General features: G+C 40.1%; 1 protein-coding gene across 5 annotated transcripts in view; it reads left to right on the top strand.

Moving 5' to 3' along the window:
* ap3d1 (adaptor related protein complex 3 subunit delta 1) overlaps positions 1-18,288 on the top strand; it is a 34,350-nt gene that overhangs the window by 4,862 nt on the left and 11,200 nt on the right. For 3 of the 5 annotated variants that reach the window (XM_084723096.1, XM_084723094.1, XM_084723093.1), the window contains exons 3-24: positions 605-685; positions 1,596-1,676; positions 1,776-1,883; positions 2,079-2,208; positions 4,272-4,411; positions 5,545-5,618; positions 5,725-5,774; positions 5,964-6,013; positions 6,339-6,387; positions 8,888-9,033; positions 10,405-10,553; positions 10,671-10,901; positions 11,953-12,184; positions 12,355-12,500; positions 12,635-12,776; positions 13,192-13,263; positions 13,458-13,533; positions 14,425-14,624; positions 15,125-15,198; positions 15,518-15,541; positions 17,437-17,605; positions 17,833-17,976. In XM_084723096.1, coding sequence (XP_084579222.1) covers positions 605-685; positions 1,596-1,676; positions 1,776-1,883; positions 2,079-2,208; positions 4,272-4,411; positions 5,545-5,618; positions 5,725-5,774; positions 5,964-6,013; positions 6,339-6,387; positions 8,888-9,033; positions 10,405-10,553; positions 10,671-10,901; positions 11,953-12,184; positions 12,355-12,500; positions 12,635-12,776; positions 13,192-13,263; positions 13,458-13,533; positions 14,425-14,624; positions 15,125-15,198; positions 15,518-15,541; positions 17,437-17,605; positions 17,833-17,976 — 2,568 coding nt within the window. The remainder of the gene's footprint in view (positions 1-604; positions 686-1,595; positions 1,677-1,775; positions 1,884-2,078; positions 2,209-4,271; positions 4,412-5,544; positions 5,619-5,724; positions 5,775-5,963; positions 6,014-6,338; positions 6,388-8,887; positions 9,034-10,404; positions 10,554-10,670; positions 10,902-11,952; positions 12,185-12,354; positions 12,501-12,634; positions 12,777-13,191; positions 13,264-13,457; positions 13,534-14,424; positions 14,625-15,124; positions 15,199-15,517; positions 15,542-17,436; positions 17,606-17,832; positions 17,977-18,288) is intronic. The other 2 variants (XM_084723095.1, XM_084723097.1) reach the window with 1 other exon arrangement.

Below are 18,288 nucleotides of genomic sequence, written 5' to 3'. Positions count from 1 at the left end.
TCAACTCATTCAAAACATTTATGCCAGCTAGGGAAGATTTTTTTCTGCAGAAGCACTGAATTTGGTGTCTTCAATAGGTTTAAACAGTTGCATACTCTGCAAGTGTGTCACATTATGTTGACATGCACAAAATGGAAAATTCTGGCTGATAACTGCAGAAGAGAACCGCACACAGTCTTTGGTCTTTGTATATTATCTTTTCTATTGAAATGGCATCATGTTGAATCAAAGCCCTTTGTTTTAGCTCAAGGCTTCATCAAATAGACACGCGGTTAGAAATACATAATACATTCTTTAAAAAGCAGGTGCAAGGCTGCACATACATGTTTTATTTTATAGCTGAAGATAAGTCACTACACAGCCTGTTAGCCAGTTATTGAGAACAGTGTACAATTTTTGTTTAAATGAAAGCACTCTTACCATTTATAGCTGAGGCCCACATTTAGGTTTAGATGGCTTGATGCAATTGGCATCCGTGCTCACTTTAAGAGCTTTCAGCTCAAATAATTTCCCCTCTCTGTGCACCAAAGGGACAGCTTAGAGCCCCTCTCCTCCTTTTACTCACTCACATCTCTCTCTGTCTCTTCTCTTTTCTGCATTACAGCTTCAGATGCTGGGCTATGATGTCAGCTGGGCCGCTTTCAACATCGTTGAAGTCATGAGCTCCTCCAAGTTCACATACAAGGTATGATTGGAATATAATCTGTGGGGCTTCCCCCTGAAAGTCGAGTCATCATTCGAAGACCCTTCAGTTGACTTAGATTTTTTTAAGTTGAGCAGTTTTGTTTTCCCTTTTCAGTCAGTGTGCATTTCAATAACTTTAGAAAACAGATAGAAGCTTACAAAAATGCACACAGTGAGAACATTTCAATGAGGAATTATGAATATAGGGAAACATGAATATGTTTTTATAGTAGATAGTCCACTTTTTTTTTAATAAGTGGATGATGATGGTATGTTGGTGAGAAGGTGAAACAAGTAATTGGTAAACAAGTTTCAGCTCAGAGAAGAGTGATAGGAACAGAGTACAGGTGACACGCTGACAGCAGCTCAGGAGAGACGCTCCACAGTGCACTGGGTTTTTAAACCTGAACTATGAGCATGAGGATGCACACTTTTACTTTCTCTGTCTTTGTGGAAACCTGGTGGTGCTGAAATGAAAAAAGCAGAACATTGATTCTTTGTATTGAACAGCCAAGTCTGACTTGACTGACAAAATTCCAAGTCGGATGCAGCCCTAATGATCTTGGGAGTCTTGGAAATGTAGATTTCATAACATTCAGCTTGGTCACTCTCCATGAATGATTATGATGTAGTGACCGCGGTGTATGCCAAAGTGTAGATTTGTCAGGAAATTATTTTTGAGAGACAAACAGTGTCACACATTTTTTCCACATCATTGAGTTCAGTTATCCGCATAGATGCTCACCTAAAATAGCACAAGGAATAGTCACAGCAGATGCATTTACTGCATAAGTAAATCTCTGTGGAACTGCTGCAGGTTGATGAATGTTTGTAATAATATCATTGTACTGAAATACACAGTATTCAGTTGCACAGTGTTTAATTCTTCCTCCTTGCTTCTCTTCCTGCAGAGGATTGGCTACCTGGCGGCCTCACAATGCTTTCATGAGAGCACTGATGTCATCATGCTGACAACCAATCAGATCCGAAAGGTCAGTGATTTTCTTTTCCTATGCCCTCTGTTACTATTATACATCTCACAGCTAACCTTGTCTGTCTTATGGACCAACTTTTCTGTTTTTCTTTCTCAGGATCTCAGCAGTCCCAATCAGTATGACACAGGTGTTGCCCTCACTGGCCTCTCTTGTTTTGTGACCCCTGACCTGGCTCGGGACCTGGCCAATGACATCATGACACTGGTGAGTCATGGAGAATATGTCAAGACATTTATCAACAAGGACTGCTCTTTATTTTTTTTTCTTACCACAGTTTCCTTCCTTAACTCCTCCTGCTTTTTTATTTATCTCAGAACTTTGCAGTCAAGAAAAGGTGTTTTTCCTTTTGATAGTTTGAACACAACTGTTTTAATCTCTTTACTTTTTTGCTCACCCTAGATGTCCCACACTAAGCCCTACATCAGGAAGAAAGCGGTGTTAATCATGTACAAGGTGTTTCTGAAGTACCCAGAGTCCCTGCGGCCCGCTTTCCCCAGACTTAAGGAGAAACTGGAAGACCCAGACCCAGGTATCAGTTAGGACACTGTATGGTAGACTCAGGCTGGAAACTCCTGAGGACAGGCGTTCTCTGTCACCTGAACCCCATGAATTATTCAGCAACTAAGAATATGAGATTAAGGAAGGCTCATTTGTGATACTGCCAGGGCTGTCTGGGAATATTGAACCACTCACAGGACTATTTCTGCTGCACAGACAAAAGCATCTTACAGAACATTTATCTGGCTTTATGGCATGTAACCAGGACTGTGCCAGTGGTGTCACACTTACTTACTGTATGTCAGTGAGCCAGTATTTACTGGGCAGAGATTCTGAGAAGGCTGCATAATGAAAGAAATGCGTCTAATGAATAATATTTTGTCAGTGTCATACTATTTAGATGTTAAACTGCTATATTATTACACACCATTTTTAAAGGCCAAAACGCACACAAGCTTTGACGCGCATCAATAGATGTACATCAAATGAAACTTCTATGGTGCACTGCAGGCTTCAGATTTAAAATTCCAACACCATAGAATTAGCAGTATTTCAGGAAAAGACTGCTATTTGTATGCATCTTTTTATTTCTTTAGTATTATTATTGTTGACAATAGTTAATTTCTTTAATAAAATATTGTCCTCTGAGGAGAAAAATCCTCACATTTTTTCAGGTCTGTCTATATAATGACTAAACCATGCACAATATTCGTGTTTCTCCATTAAAAAAACAGGATAATTTACATCAGTGTCACTCAGTGTACATCAGTCTTTTAGCACAGCAGACAGCAAACTGAACACTGACACACACCGAGGAGATGAAGAGGGAGAGGCTGTCTGGACGGTTCATCATGATTTACAATAATGAAGCGCAGTGACAGACGTTACATGGAGACAAGCGTCTGTCAGTTTGTTACTGAGAGATATTTAAGTCACGGAACTGTTCAGTAACAACAACAAAGTTTTATATCAGTCGACACTTCACACTCCCTCTCCCGCTGCTCTGCTGCCTCTCTCTCCTCCTTCATAGTTATGATTAATCAGCAGGGAGTAATTAAGTATTTAAAAGTACACAAATCAGTCTTGGAACAAAAAAATCACATACCACAGAAGTGTGCGGTAACATTATGATTCATGATCATAAAAAGTTTTTATATCAGTTCAACACATCTATCCATATACGCTTTCTCCCTCTCTCTGTTGCGGGTCTTTTACCTGTTTTCAGGTGAAGCTAAAGCTCCATTTTTATTCCATTTAACTCTCCCCAAACACCAACTGCAGTTACAGAAAAAAAGCTCTAGAAACAAGTTCGGAGTGTGAGCATCAAGGTAGTTTGACGCACGTCTAGATGCTTTCGGTGTGTGTTCTGCCATTTAGAACCATGGGTGTACTTCAAAACGCGAGTGTCAGACGCCTTTTTGGTTGGTTTTGGTCTTTAGATAAACACAAAACAGAGTTTTTAATGGTTACTTATGTTATCCACTGAGAATATTTTGACCAGTTAAGCATGTTGATCTGTAGTTAACTTGCATGCATACACATAAATGCATAAAAACTGAGTTTAGTATTGTTACTAGAACTATGCTGTACTGCATTAAGCACAAGCACCTGCTTCCAGTGTCCAAGGATGGCTCGCAGATCATGTCATTGCTAGCTGTGAGAAAAGTGTGATGTGCTGGTGTTATGCCATATGAATCAGTGTGGTAGAGGATAACAATTCAAAGAGTGAGTTCAGTTACCTTGCATTACCTTGAGCTACTGTGACCAAATGTACTGAAAAACACTACCTGGTCACTACTGACTGGGAGTTGCAGTCCAGTGTGCTCCTCACTCAAAGCCTCTCCATCCACCGGAGAAACTGACGTGTTTGGTGGAGACATGGGGACAATAGGCACCTCTTGTATTATATTATTATACATAACTTTGCTTTTCTCCTTAAAACTATACTAGTTTGTTACAGGTTAATGGGTGTTGGGCTGTCAAAAGCAAAAATAACTGAAACTGACATCCCTCTTTTTGTCCATTTATTCTGCTTACTTTTTATTTTGTTTTCTTATTACTTTGTCCCTGTCTAATGTATTTTCCTCTCTGTAGGTGTCCAGTCTGCGGCAGTAAATGTGATCTGTGAGCTGGCTCGGAGAAATCCCAAGAACTACCTGTCTCTGGCCCCGCTCTTCTTCAAACTCATGACCTCCTCTACTAATAACTGGGTTCTCATTAAGATCATCAAACTGGTAAGTCAGCAGGATACTGCCTTTAAGACTTTCTGGATTTGTGTAAAAAATTTTACATGCGGTTTTATATTGCTCTACCATGCACTTATTGCCAGAGATAAACAGCAACATAGGGCATACAGTGCACCACCAAGCCACATTTTTTTTTGTTTGACACTTGCAGTATTGCATACAGGGATGAATCCATCACAAAAGAGGAATTGATACCAGCTCTTCCACCAGCATTAGTCTCAGTTGACAAAATTCATTGAAGTCACGTGACAGGAGGCACTGCATAGCAAGTTGTGCTTATGAGAATAGAAAAAATAACAAGTTCACATTCCTTCTCCAACTGTTGCTTCAAGTCAAATACAAGTAAATTAGAGTACATTTCCACAGTATAACTCTTTGAATTGATTAGTGATTCTGAACAGAGAGAATATTTAGCAAAGTGTAAATTCTGATGAGAGATATTCAACTGTGTCATGTATGTTAATTTTGCGAACGAAAACAATGACTAAATATGTTTGTTAATGACCTTTTTCCATGACAAAGATGAGACAATGACGAGACAGCACTGATGTCAAACACTAACAGTGACTACATCAACATGCAATATTGTTGACAAAAAAGGGGAGACAAATATTATAGACTGCTTTTTCTTGTAGACTGCTTCTGCAGCCGCTGCACCGCCATATCAGGATTACACTAGCAGCACACAGTGTGCACAGTCAGGACTCACAGTAACTTGCATCAACTAGTTTACAGAAAGCAAACCAAAGTGATAACAGTGATAACAACAGGGTTTGTGAGTAAGAAATAAGCAGATATTTGGGCCAACTTTTTGTTTCAGGCTAAGGAAAAACAGAATGCATTGCTTTTCAGAAGGGAAGCATAAGATAAGAAGATAAGATAAAATCACATCTGAAATAAGTTTGACTAAACTGACAAAATATTTGTTTTCTCTGTGCAAAATTGAGTGAAATATTCAATAGAATCTGATGACTAAAAAGAGACTAAAATGTCGCCAGTTCTCCTGTGTGATGATAGTGATGTAATTTTCTTTTGCTAAGACGACTAAAATGGCCAGACTATAAAAACAGAAAGAGGTTGACAATATTAACTCTATGTCACTCTTCGTGTTTGTTGTACAGTTTGGTGCTCTCACACCACTGGAGCCACGGTTGGGGAAGAAGCTGATCGAACCTCTGACAAACCTAATCCACAGGTGAGATGAAATTCCTCAACTGTAAACTTGTTCACAAATGATAATCAATGTGATCTGATGGGTAGCTCAATAATAATACACACTCTCTCTCTGTCCTCTCTCACAGTACCTCTGCCATGTCTCTGCTGTATGAATGTGTCAACACTGTGATTGCAGGTCAGTACTGGTCAGCCTAATGACTTCAGTATACTTATAGTTAACCCTGCCAGAATTACAAATGTGAATGTGTTGTTGCCTCTTATATACAAACTCTGACTAAATCCACATCTTGAAATGTTTTTTTGTCTTCTCGCAAAATGTTTCGTTCACCGTCAGATCTAATAGCTTCTTTGTCCTGCATTGCAGTGTTGATTTCCTTGTCCTCTGGGATGCCTAACCACAGTGCTAGTATCCAGGTAAGCCTCAGAGGTCCACTTCTGTCTGCATTTTCATGTGGGTAGATGTTGATCATAACCCTTTCCACTCCAGTTGAACCACAATGCATGTTTTCATCAGAGACACAGCAGCTATAAGACAGGCCAGCAAGACTCATAAAGCTGTTTTCTTTCTTTCAGCTCTTGTTAGTCAGTAATGCATGAAAAAATCATTGCACCATCGAATATAGGCCCCATTTCCCCACTTTTGTTTGTCTGAAACTGGTGTGGAAAGGTTTACAGTGGTGTTAATGGCTCTCCCTTTCTCCCCTCCCCTTCTCTTGCTCTTTGTCTCTGCCTCTTTCAGCTCTGTGTGCAGAAACTGCGAATCCTGATAGAAGACTCGGACCAGAACTGTGAGCCCTCTGTCAATGCCTGCAGTGTGTCATTTTCTCATTGTCTGCGTGTTTCTGGGACAGTCCACCCTTTTAGACGACAACAACGTAGACCCCCTGACTCTGGATAACTCGAACATTATTACCTTGCCACTCTCAATTAGGTGGCCTACTTAGAATACCATTTCACTTGAGTCACACAAATTCCTGTGTATGACACAGGAAGTGAACAAGTTTGCACTTCACAAACAGGGCTTGGCTCTATAAATACACTCCCAGGTGGAGCTGACCATGCTGCATCCAGCCATTCGAGTTATCTGGACACCCATACATAGATAGTTGTGTGTGTAGAGTAGACTGTAGACCTATGATGTTAATAGAGCAGTCTGTGAACCTGTGGTTTTTAGGTTTTGTTTATCCTTTCACTGCACTGGCTCTCATAGGCTTAAGTGTAACACTTTCCAACACATTCATTAGTGGTGTTGGATATCAGTTTTTTCTTTTTTTTTTTACCATTGCCTAAAGGTGCCTGAGCTGAAGAGATATGAAATGACTGTCACTGCTAAGGCAAATTTGGACTTGAAATTGAACAACATACTAACTGTTAACAGTTGAAAGTTAGCTTCAATTTAAATGAATACAAAGCACGTACAATATATATAACAAATTCACATAAAAAATTAAATGTAACTGAACAGTTATGGTGGTAATAACAACAAAATACATTTAAGTTGCTGTTTTTGATATTCTATAAACTCCAGCTTCAAACTTGTGCAGTCCTTTTGCACATATATTATCGTATTTGTTAACCTGAAGAAGGGCAGCTGTCGTCATGTGTCATCTGTAGTCTCCCCATCATAGATAGAAATGTCAAGTTGACACCTCTGCCCTTTGCACATAGTTGTTTTTTCAACATTGGTTGTATGTCCTGCACAATGTTGGAATCCTTTTTTGTGGAACACAGTCACATTTTAGATGGTTTAGCTTGGCATTTTAACTGTTTAAGGTAGCTACTAGCTAATGGTGAGCTAATATCACCTGCTGCCAGAGCCATGGCAGTAGCCATGAGAGAGTGTTGCTGTAGTCTTAACTAGTGATAACACGTGCAGTTATCTGCAACGTCTGCACAAGAAGGCAACTGTGTCAATGGACAGCTCAAATGGCACTGAAATCTGCCTTGTGAGTCAGTCTGGGAGTTACTGAGCATATAGGAAAGTGCGTCACATTGGCACCTGATTTCAGTACCCAACCCTAGCATAAATAAAGTAAGTAAAAGATCAGTCCTCCTTTGGTTGTTGAAGATACTTTGCTGAGAAATCAGTGTAGTTAGAGAAACAAACATGAGGCTGTCAGAGTCCATTAAAAATCTGTGAGTAAAGTAAGAGGAAGCCATTTGGAAGTCCATCAAACATTTTATGCAAGCAAAACGCATTGAAATTTAATGAAGATATCTGAATGACACTCAGGACCTGCAGTATCATGCTTAATGTATAAGATGTAATGCAGTCTACTGAAACAGGGAAATCAATTACCATTAATTGTTTTTATATACATTGTGTGTTGATGTAAACACCAGATGCAACAAATCTATTCCACTTTTGCATTGTTTATCTACACTTAAGTTTTTAAAAAGTTTTTAATGAGCAGGAATAACCCTGGAAAGACATTGATTGAAGGCAGCACTGTAGTAAACAATCTTTGAAATATTCACTTTGTCCATCTCACCTTTCATCACTCAACTGCTGCTGCCACTTTTCCATAGCAGAGGTGGATTCAGAGGCCGTGTCTCCTGCAGCTGCACTGAGTTCATGTCCACGGTCATTCCTGCAGTGTATTCACTGCAGTGACCAGCCTCACCTCACGCCAAGGTCACTACCACACGCTTATTGATTCAAGAACCTGAGAGCCATTTGTCTCTGCCAGATTAGATGATCGACAGAAGGTCATGATTCAGCACATTTCTGAATCTTTAAAAATCTGTTTGAGGAGCTGGAAAGGCTACTGGAGATATGACGGAGGATAAAGAAAAACAAAACTACTTTGTCCAGTGTGTGTGTATGTGTGTGTGTGTTGTACCATGTGTTTGTGTGTCCTTTCCATTGTTCTGTGTGTTTTGTGTTCCTCTCCTTTGTGTTATCTAGTTGTGCATTTTACATATTTTTATAGATTATTCCTTGAAAGATGGCACAACAGATATTCATATTTACAGATGTTTTCTATTTACAACCAGTTGGGCCTTATAGAGAGACTAAATATAGTGTAGTTTAAACTGAATATACTTTATCTACAGCCAGAGATTCTATCACAATCAAGTCAAGACAGTCAGGTTTATAAATGGTAGGAATCTAATTAAGAAAACATTGTAAAGAAAAACTCTTAATTCAGATAACTTCAGGTAATACAGATACAGAGGTAATATAGATAAAGGTGCCTTTACTTGATAGGGTCCAGAGAGATAAGGGTGCCTGTATGTCTGTTTTTTAAATACACTGAGGCAATGTGTGTCCATATGTTTCGGTAGTGAAGTACCTGGGTCTGCTGGCCATGTCAAAGATCCTGAAGACCCACCCCAAGTCAGTGCAGTCTCATAAAGACCTCATCCTCCAGTGTCTGGATGACAAGGATGAGTCCATCCGCCTGAGAGCTCTGGACCTGCTCTATGGCATGGTATGAAGCAACTACTTTTCTCTTTATACCTCAGTCAGAGATATTGTTTTTGCATCAGCATTTCTTCAACTAAGTTTAAGTATTGTAGCTTACTCTGACTTTTTGTGCCAGATAATCCAGTTTTTGTTTTAGAAACTTAGCTCCAGTTTCAGGATAAAGGACTGAATGCAGAGTTCACTTGTCACTTGTAAAGTTTTACAAGTCTTGGGCCAAAAAAGCTAATTGATGCCAAAACAGGACAAATGCTGTGTAGGGCTGAACAATTAATCAAATATTTTTTTCGATCACGATTTTGGCTTCCCACAATTAAATTAACATAATCAACTGCAATACTGGGATTTAAAATGTGTGCTCCGCTCATAGAAAATTCTGTTTGTTTAAGGAACACTTGATTCCATGTGCAGCAGCCAGCTACTCTGGAGCAGCAGCCTGTGTAAAATTTCTTGGATGTTGTGGCAACAGCCCAGAGTAGAAAAGTAATATACAACAGAGAGCAGATGGACAAAACAAAATCTGAATGTCTGCAGCATAAGGCAAAGAGCTAGTCCTTGAAAACGGCTCATCGTCTGTTTATGTATTTTGGATATAGAGCAAGTGCAGGGTTCAGCGTCATTGTGTTTATCTACTTGCCCCAAGCAAATTTTTACTTGCCCATATACAATTGTTTTATTTATTAGCAGATACCAAATAGCTGCTCTCTGCCCTGCTGACATCAATTTTTGTACAACAGGCTCATCACTGAAATTGATAACTGCCCCTCAATGTAATTTCTTCTATCATCGATGAGCTTGAATTCTTTTGTACCGCTTGCCCAACTGGGCAAGTAAATTGCTAGATTTGCTACCCCAAAGTGGCAAACAAATCATATGCAAAGAGTGTATGAGACTTGTGCTTTCTGCACCGGAAAGCAATACAACACACCATGAACAGCAAGAATAATGTGGCTAACGTTACTTCACTGAAACCATATCCAGCATCAACTTCATAACAGTGATGATGTACAGCATTTCATCGTATGAATGTAGCACACTGTGAAAGCAGTTCTGTGCTGATTTAATTTTAAAAAGGGAGGCATTGTGAATATGGACCAGACTTATTTTGATGCACAGGTTTGTACAGAGGGATTGTAGCACAACTCTCAAGTGAAAGCAGTGCTCTGTTTATTGTTAAATGTGCATTGTGCAAATGCAATAAAAAAATCAATTAATAATCTGTTCTCAATATTGATCATATAATCACGATTATCATTTTGGCCATAATCATGCAGCCCTAGTCTCTTGTGCTTTTGTCTCTGTCTCAGAAGAACAAAATGTTTAAGATTTACATTTATGCACACAAAGTGACCATCATTAAACTGGTGGGCTCTCTCAGGTATCCAAAAAGAACTTGATGGAGATTGTAAAGAAACTGATGCTGCACGTGGACAAAGCAGAAGGAACCACCTACAGAGATGAACTGCTCACCAAGATCATCGACATCTGCAGCCAGAGCAACTACCAGTACATCACCAACTTTGAATGGTCAGTCTCACAGCTAGTTGCTCCACACCTGCATTGTCTTTTACTTCACTCCATATTTTACACTTTGTTTGGTGCTGTTTTCCACTCAATGACACGATTTCCCCTGCACCTCCTCAGGTACATCAGTATCCTGGTGGAGCTGACCCGATTGGAGGGCACACGGCACGGCCACCTCATCGCCTCTCAGATGCTAGACGTGGCTATTCGGGTCAAAGCCATCCGGGTCTTTGCTGTTGCCCAGATGGCCACCCTGCTGGACAATGCTCACCTGTTGACAGGCAACATGCAGCGAATGGGCATCTGTGAAGTATTGTACGCTGCAGCCTGGATCTGCGGTGAATTCTCAGAGTACGTTGATTCATCTCATTTGGATGCACACACACACATACTGGTATAAGCTGAAAGAAGTACAAGAAGACATGAGCCAAAGAGGGGAGTGAAACCACACTTCAGCACAGTTGTTTGGTCATTTTGCACAGAATAGGGGAGGTTGACATGAAGTAATTCAGCAACCCTGCATAAGAAGTTCAAGCAATAAGATACCCCATGATCCCATTTTCCTGTAACAATGAGTCCATAGGGAAATGACTGACAGCTTGATTCAGATACTGCTCTCTACACCTCTGTGTTTCCTTCCTCATTTGTCCTCCAAGTACAAACTAGCCCAGCCCTGGCAGCCTAACCTGATTGACAGTTGACACTTTTGTTTTCTTTACACACAGCAATGTTAACCCCCCCCCCCAAAATTGGACTCGGTGACACTTGAATTATCTTTTCACCTGTCAAATGTGACAAACAACTTCCTCCTTCAATGTTTAAATGAGTAACAGAGTTCCTTTTGGTAAAAATATGTCTGAAATGTTATGGCATTTTCACATGTGTGACGTATCTCTGTTGGTGAAGTCATTTTCAAACCACTTTGACACACTTGTAGCTTTGGCTTTTTTGGAAACTTTCCAAGTAATGTTACAAGAGTAACACATCAGGAATAAGAGTTGAGGCACTCCTCTTTGAACAAGTGAAAGTACCTTTGACTTGTCAAGCCACAAAAGTCACATGTCTGAATTCTGCATTCAAAAAAAAGGAAAAATAAAATTATTGTCTTTTTTACACAGATAGTTGATAAAATTCGATCATTGCTAACACATAAATGATTTTATGTTTTTTTGTTAATTATTTAAGAGGGATTCATTTTAGAATTAAATTTACAATTTACAAAAAAATCACTTGTCTTGAAGAAAACAACAAGCTCAGTGTCGAGCCCCATGGGATTGAATGACTTCTTTTCATGAAATAATCATGAAATATTACATCAGTGCCCTGCTGGAACTTGCATCAGTATTGTGATTATGTGTAGTTTATCAGTCAGGCCTTTCTCTCATCCACCTCCTCCTCTTAGACACCTGGAGAACCCAATGCAGACGCTAGAAGCCATGCTGCGGCCTAAGGTGGCCACTCTACCAGGCCACATTCAGGCAGTATATGTGCAGAACGCAGCCAAGCTGTTTGCCACTGTGCTCAAGAGCCAGGAGGGGAACACGGACAGCACAGCAGCACAGGAAACCAGCCAGCTGATGATAGACAGGCTGCCGCTGTTTGTCCAGAGCGCCAACCTGGAGGTGCAGGAGAGGGTAAGATATAGATACTCATTTAAGTCACTACTGGGTTTTCTTTTGCCCAGACCATAATAAAGATGCTCATATACTGTGTATTATATAGGCATTGCATACAAATCTGTGTATAATCTGATAAATAACTCTGCTAATCTCGACTTCTGCCTCATGTTCTGTCTCGTCCTCAGGCATCTTGCATCCTGCAGCTGGTCAAATACATCCAGAAACTGCAACAGAAGGATGTAGAAGTAGCAGAGGAAGTCAGTGCTCTCTTTGCTGGAGAACTCAATCCTGTAGCCCCCAAGGCACAGAAGAAAGTGCCTGTTCCTGAAGGGTAAGTTGGCTCAGTACACAAGGAACATGCATAGATAAAATCAGCCGTGAAGACCATGTTATTATCATTATTATTACGTAGTTTGACATGACTGTAACCCCATAGCACTTCTGAAACTGAGTTTATTTGTGTAGTCTGGACTTGGATGCGTGGATCAACGAGCCTCCATCTGAGAGCGAGTCTGAGGATGAGCAGCCCAAGGCTATTTTTGCCAAGGAGGAGCCCAAACACTCCCGCCCCCGTCACACAGAGGTGGACGAGAAGGAGCTGGCAAGGGTAAGCTGGTTGATGATTTGAGCAACACTGAAGTGAATAAGGAGTATTGTTTTATGAATAGCACAGATGTGCAAAATGTATACAAAAATGTATCAGTTTTTCAATGTTTAAATTTTTTTTTAAGACCTGAAATGCTAAAAAAAAAAAACATTTTTACATGCTTTAAGTGCATTTTCATGTGGTAGTGTCATTTTTATCTCACCAATTGTAACTGGAAGTATTCAAGGCAAGATGCAGCAATTGGATATAAAGGTGTTTTTCAATCTAGATATAGTAATGCTATACTTATCTTACAATCAATAATGACTTTGTCTGAGTTCTGCTGTTTTTCCATGTGGTTCCCTCTCACACTAGAACTGAGATAGGCTCTGCCTTCATTGATTAATTCATACAACTGTTTTTTTCCAACTCCCAGAGGAGAGAAGCCAGAAAGCAGGAGCAAGCCAACAACCCGTTCTACATCAAGGCCTCACCGTCCTCTCAGAAGGTGTGCTTAACCTGTCATCAATAGGCTGCTTTTTTCACTGCACAGAGAACATAACTCTGTTTAATCCAGTTTGATTTATATCTGACTTATATAAGTAATAATCAAATAATTATAGCTGAACTTGTGTATGAAATGTATACTCTAACAAACGGTGTGTGCTTTAAATGTTTTAAGTGAATATTTCCTCTGTGTAGGTGTACCAGGAAGCACCTGGAGTGGAGCACATCCCAGTCGTGCAGATTGACCTCAGTGTGCCTCTCAAAGTCCCAGGTGAGACTATTCTATCACTCAAACGCTCAACAAAGCACGCATTCACTCATGTTATACTGAAATCAAAATGGCTTTAGTTTATTGTAATTGTACTAGTGGCTTTAAAGCGATAGTTCACCCAAATATGAAATTTCAATCAATATCTACTCACCCCTGTGCTGATGTGAGGATGGGTGAAGATCTCCAGTTCACAAAACACTCCCAGAGTTTCAGCGGAAAACAGCGTTGCAGCTTAATCCAGTACAATTGAAGTGAATGGTAACCAGTTTTAAAATGTAAAAGAAGAACACAAAAAAACACTAAATGTCTCCATACTGCTCGTGTGGTGTAATCCAAGTGTCCGTAAGCCGCAAAATTAAAATTTGACCCAAAAAGACGCCATTTACACCGTGTTTTTAGCCTAAATGTCAACTGTAGCCTCTCAGACCTGATCTGCGTGCACACACCTGATGCAGGTACACAGCTCTCACCTATCCGGCACAGCTGCAGCAAAGAAATGATGTTCCTCTTCTATGTCGAAGTCCTCGGATATGTTCTTCTTTGTTGAAAGTTTGCAAAGTCAGCTGTGCACATAGGAAGTCACTATTTCTGATCAGATCTCTCTCTGTTGTCTGAGTCGCTTCCAGGTAGCATGTAAACACAGGTGTGAAGGTATCGCGAGATCTCGTATATCTCGTGTCGCACTGCTTTCATATTGTAAGCATGGTATAAAATTCACTCCATGCACAGAATGCCTGTACATTTCACCTTTGGTGAATTGAATGAATTGTTACATTTATTTAAAATCCATGTCCTGATCTTAAATTTAAGTAAGTTGCGTGTGTTAAAAAGTCCTTCATTTCACTTACATGTAGACAACCGGTTAAAATAAGACTTTCTTCCATCTCACAGGTATGCCCATGTCTGACCAGTATGTGAAACTGGAGGAGGAGCGCCGCCAGAAGGAGAGGGCAGAGAAGAAGAAGAAGGAGAAGAAGAAGAGGAAAGAGAAGCGCAGCGGGCGGGGGAAGAAACATGATTCAGGCCCAGAGAGCGAGGAGGACATCACGCCTGCGCACATGGTCGACATTGTTACCGAGGAGATGCCAGAGGTACGCAGGAGCTGTGTCAACACCACAATGAGAAAGAGAACATGTGGTTAGAGAACATATGCCAAAGCCCAAAACATGAGGGATTAGATTAGATTTTTTTATTTGAATAGATTTTATGGGCATCATAATGAATAGCAGTGACAAATATTTGAATTGTACACTACACAGTATCTGTAGATTGTACTCTATGTAAGACTAGAATTTACTGTGAAAATATGAAACATACATCTGTTTTCCTATTTAAATTATAATGCTGTTTACACATTCTGGCCTCACTACTGACCAAAGCACAACAATTGAGAAACTGATGAAAATGTATGTCTCAGTCAGATATAAATGCCGTTATTGCTTGTTTATCTTACTGGGTTCTCAGCTCTGAGACAACTCAGACTGAAAGTCAATATCTCAACAAATATCTTAACATTTTGTGTGTTGTGGTGATAGACTTATCTAGAAAGTTATCAACTCTGTTTATTGAGTTCACCTTCTCTTTACTTCAGAATGCCTTACCCAGTGATGATGATGACAAAGACCCCAATGACCCTCATAAAGCCCTGGACATCGACCTGGACAAGTGAGTCCACACTGTGTAGATCCTAATACTACAAATGCTCAGACCCTTGTGTACATTTAACTCTTGATTTAAGCAAACAATTATAATCAATCAGATTAAACTAAAGTTTAAAGTAAAGTTGAAAGTTGTATAATTTTTTTTATTTTATTTTTTTAATTTGGATATTTTCAGCATTTATCCCTGACCCTGCAGGCTATAGTGTCACAGCCGCTGTGACTTGGCCCTTTCCCTCCTCTCACTCCTTCTCACGTCGTTCTGCTTTCTGCTTCCTCTTTTCTATGCCTGCACACACCCATTTACTGCCTCTTTGTGTGGGCAGCTTGGTGGAATCGGCTGGGCGCAGGTGAGTAGCATCCTAGCCACAGGACCTGGGCTCCGACTGCACATGGATTGCTTCTGTCTTTCTCTTTCTCTCTGTCTCTAAATAGCTGTCTTGCTTCTCTCACTAACATAGCTGTCTTTTCTTTCCTGGTTTGGAATTTGCAGTATCTGCTTCCTCTTTTTGCTCCTCTTTCCCTGTATTTTCAACATCTATTGTTCTTTGTAGTCTAATATGATATCCAGTGTCCCTTTTCTCTTACTCTGCTTCTGTAAGCTTGACAATATCAGCAGCAATATCACTCTGTTTCTGTCCATGAAATGAAAAGGAAAATATCTCTTTTATATAGTGTTAAAGAAATAAGATCATTTCCAACTGGCTGCTGCTGATGTTCTCAGGACTTAATCTGTCACCACCTGTCGTCCTGGAATGGGCTCCAAAAAGCATTTTGACACTTGTTTCTGATGGAAAAGATAATCAGGATCAAGGTGCTTAGCCCAGGGGATAGGTGGTGCAGTTCTTTTGCCCACATTTCCCAGATCCTCCTTAGTTAAGTTTTATAGACTTGCCATGCCTCCAAATTCTCCCCAGCTGTTTTAAGTGGATACTCCTTGCCTGCCCTTTGTGGTAATAAGAAGCACATGTGCCCTGAGACCAATGCTGTGGTTTATATTATTTAAAATCATTTGAATTATATGAGGTTTAGGCTTTAAACTAAGAAATAAAGAGCAATGATTGTGCTGGAGTTACTGTAAACAAACAAAGCTTTTATTTTTTTAGTATTTCTATAGACTTCTGCTGCTCAGGTCAGTCTGACATTGCTTCCTAACATACAATAAGCAAGCGAACTTAAGCAGAAAAATTGTCCATATATAATACGAGGAATGTTGCATGATGTCTCCTCTGCAGATGAATACGTGTCTAAGTTATTTATTAATAACTTACATCATTTTGTCAAGTTAGCCTTGACATTTAATTTGACAGTTTACTCGTAACTCCCAACATCCCCCATTTTCCTTCCAAGCCATTTCCTTTTTAGGGATATTCCCTCTAAAAAAAATTAGGTGCTGTGGATCATAAAAAAGGTGCAGTTTCTCAACTTCATAAATTAGTCTCTCATCTTCCCCATTGACTGCTTTGATGAGGGCAAAGTGAAACGTCAAGGATGTCTGTCAATTTTGACCGAAGAAAATAAGATGGGGGTTAAGCAAGTGTGCGATACTTAGCAAAAATAGAGCTGAGGAAAATGTTTTTTCTAACAAGCAACATGTTGCTTAGCCTGTACGCTGACTGACGGAGCTGGTTAGGACATCTTTGCTGGGAAAAACAAACAATTTGATGTTTCGCTTGTTTGCGTCTCTCTCAGTTAGGAAGCAGTGTCAGCATTTTTCTGATATCTCTTTAGTTTATGTTTACAGACAAGTGGAAATTAAATGAAGCCAAACTGCAAAACAAAAAAAAAATGTTCAAGCATTATTACCTTCATTGGGGCTAATGACAGATATCAGTGTGTCTTTATAGAGAGTAACCAGCAGGGGGCTGCAGTGGATGTCATTACTGTGTTATGGGTCAGGCTTGGAGAAATACACTTGACAGCTCTTATCAGTTCAGTGTGGAGGAATTTATTGGTGAAGTGGGAATTCCCAGTGCTTCTAGCTCTGTCAGAGGAATGGCTTATCTCAGTGCTATGAATGAGACTTGGCTGCTGCACGGTGCAGAATATGCTCCCGAATATGGTGGATTGCTGCACCCTACAAACCTTGTTCACCTTTTCTAACAGATGACTACTTGCTGAGAAAAAAAAGAAGTTATGAAATATATTCCAGATGATGGCACTAACTACAGGAGGACCATAACCACCTCATAAGTCTCATCTAAACAAAGTCAAAATGTGAATCCGTACCTTTCTGTTTGCCCAGGCCACTTGCAGACAGCGAGAAGCTACCAGTCCGGTCACACCGTGCAGCAGAGGCTCCTAAAAGCCCAGCAGAAGATGGCGATGCAGAAAGCGCCACCTCACGGGAGCCTAAGAAGAAAGGCAGCAAAGAAAAGCGAGAGAAGAAGAAGGATAAGGACAGGGATAGGAAGGTGAGGATAAAACAGGATTATTTTCATTTCTCCTGGAAACCACACTCACCTCATTCTGTCTAGCTGATGAAACCGCTTCTTAAAATCAGTAAATCAGCTTTATGGAGCGGTTTGAGCAAGGGGGGGAGCGGCAAGGAGAGTTGTCAACGGTTATGACAGGATGAGTCAGTGGTTGTGGTTTTTATTGCGACACACAGCGGAATTTATCCTCTTGGTTTTTTTTGCAGAAGAGCAAAGAGGAGAAGAAGAAGAAGAAACACAAACATGAAGAAAAGGGGGAGGATCTGCTCGGTGGAGAGGCAGATGAGCCTGTGGTCCAGTCAGAAGAAACCAGTGAGGTGGCTGCACCACCCACTTCCACCAGTGCTGAGGTATGTCCTTTAAAAACAGGGGCAGCAAGGCTCTTTTCTACCTAGCAACAAAGTTTATATCTAAGATCTGATTTGACCCAGAGTTTTGATTGAATTAAATAATCTGATGTAAAATTCATGATGAAAAATGGCTGAAGAATATCATCATACAACACTAAGACCAAAAAAATTGGGACGCTTTATAAAACATAAATAAAAACAGAAAACAATGATTTGCGAAAACTTTTTGACCTATATTCAATTGAATACAGCACGTAGACAGAATGTTTAATGTCCACACTGATTAAGTTTATTGTTTGTTTTTTGTAAATA

The sequence above is a fragment of the Lutjanus erythropterus genome, chromosome 7 (assembly GCF_056507025.1).
Source record: "Lutjanus erythropterus isolate fLutEry1 chromosome 7, fLutEry1.hap2, whole genome shotgun sequence".
In the NCBI taxonomy this organism is placed as follows: domain Eukaryota; kingdom Metazoa; phylum Chordata; class Actinopteri; order Lutjaniformes; family Lutjanidae; genus Lutjanus; species Lutjanus erythropterus.
The sequence above is the reverse complement of the archived record's forward strand: the minus strand, read 5'-3'. Positions and strand labels throughout refer to the sequence as shown.